This window comes from Palaemon carinicauda, chromosome 29 (genome assembly GCF_036898095.1).
Source record: "Palaemon carinicauda isolate YSFRI2023 chromosome 29, ASM3689809v2, whole genome shotgun sequence".
Lineage (NCBI taxonomy): Eukaryota > Metazoa > Arthropoda > Malacostraca > Decapoda > Palaemonidae > Palaemon > Palaemon carinicauda.
Window position 1 is genome coordinate 21,648,992 of NC_090753.1, and position 1,265 is coordinate 21,650,256.

A 1,265-nucleotide genomic window follows, 5' to 3' on the forward strand; every position below is an offset into this window, starting at 1 on the left:
CCGGGGCCGTCGCCCCCCCCCCCTCTCTCTCTCTCTCTGCACGCCACTGGTTCATTTTCATGAAATCAATCATAGTTCAACTTTTGATAACTGAATTTCTAATTATTTTTCTCTTTTCAGGCCGAAACCTTCAAGCTAAATGGAAATCCATCAGGGATAGATACGCCAGGACCAGAAAAGAGTGTCCCTCTGGGTCAGGGAAGAAAGCCAAAAAGTCTTATGTATATGAAGAGAGGTTATCTTTTCTATCCAAAATTTATGAAAGTAGGGCAACATCTAGCTCCTTAATCCAGGAAAGGTCAGAAATAGATCCAACTAACGAAGCCTGCAACATCCAAGCTTATGTACCAAAAGAAGGCAATGCTAGGCCCAAGAAAAATAAAAGAGATCTAGTCGAAGATAAACTTATAGGTTTCATAGATGCCAGCAAGAACAAATCTAGTAATGATTTTGTAAAATTTTGTGAGTCTCTCTACCCCAATATGACTGATTTCACTGAGGCAGAGATTTTTGAAGTAAAATCAGACATACTGTATTCGATTCGAAAAATCAAAGAGAGAAAAATGCGCGAACGTGACATAGCAAGTCGTCAATCAACTGCTTCAGGACACATTACGATGTGTGCATCACAAAACTTGATCCCTTGCAATATTGTACAAACTACTCAATCACAAACAGTGCAAGCTACTACTCATACTGTGGCGCCGGGACCAGCGTCACCTGTTGATTCATTTCTTTCTGAATCCTCAGAATTTATGGATGTCATGCACTACCAGAATCTCTAGTTTTTGTTTCATTTTGTTATTCAAGTTCAAGTATTTCGATGAACCTAAACATTGTAAAATTTTCTTACATTTTATTTTTCAAGTAAATGGATAGGCCTATTGTTAAACGTATGCTTCGGCGTATTTTTGGTAATGTTTATCTTAGGTAAATGAATATTAGAGAACTTATGCATTGCCGTACTTTGATTGCATTTTGTTTTTCAAGTAAATAGATAATGGTTAACACATGCTTTGTTTTCTTACCTTAAAGTTATTCCCAGTCTTTCACTAGGTTTTATTGCTTGTCTCATATTGGTGTCCTCTTTTTCCACCGATGATTGTAGGTGACTCAGCAGTTCATCAAACGAATCTTTGGACATTCGGAAATAGTTGAAAAACTTATTTTCATCATTTCTAAGTTCAGCAAATAAATTGGGGAAATATCTGGTTTTAACAGCTAGCAATGGGTGTATCCACATTCTCCTCTTCTTTCTCTTGTAG

At 37.2% G+C, this 1,265-nt stretch overlaps 1 protein-coding gene across 1 annotated transcript in view; it reads right to left on the reverse strand.

Annotated features, from left to right (window-relative positions):
• The window catches only part of LOC137622757 (uncharacterized), a 2,708-nt gene extending 1,455 nt beyond the window's left edge, over positions 1 to 1,253 (reverse strand). Inside the window, exon 1 of the mRNA XM_068353347.1 lies at positions 1,029 to 1,253. Coding sequence (XP_068209448.1) covers positions 1,029 to 1,243 — 215 coding nt within the window. The 5' untranslated portion in view covers positions 1,244 to 1,253. The remainder of the gene's footprint in view (positions 1 to 1,028) is intronic.
• Between the last annotated feature and the right edge of the window lie 12 nt (positions 1,254 to 1,265).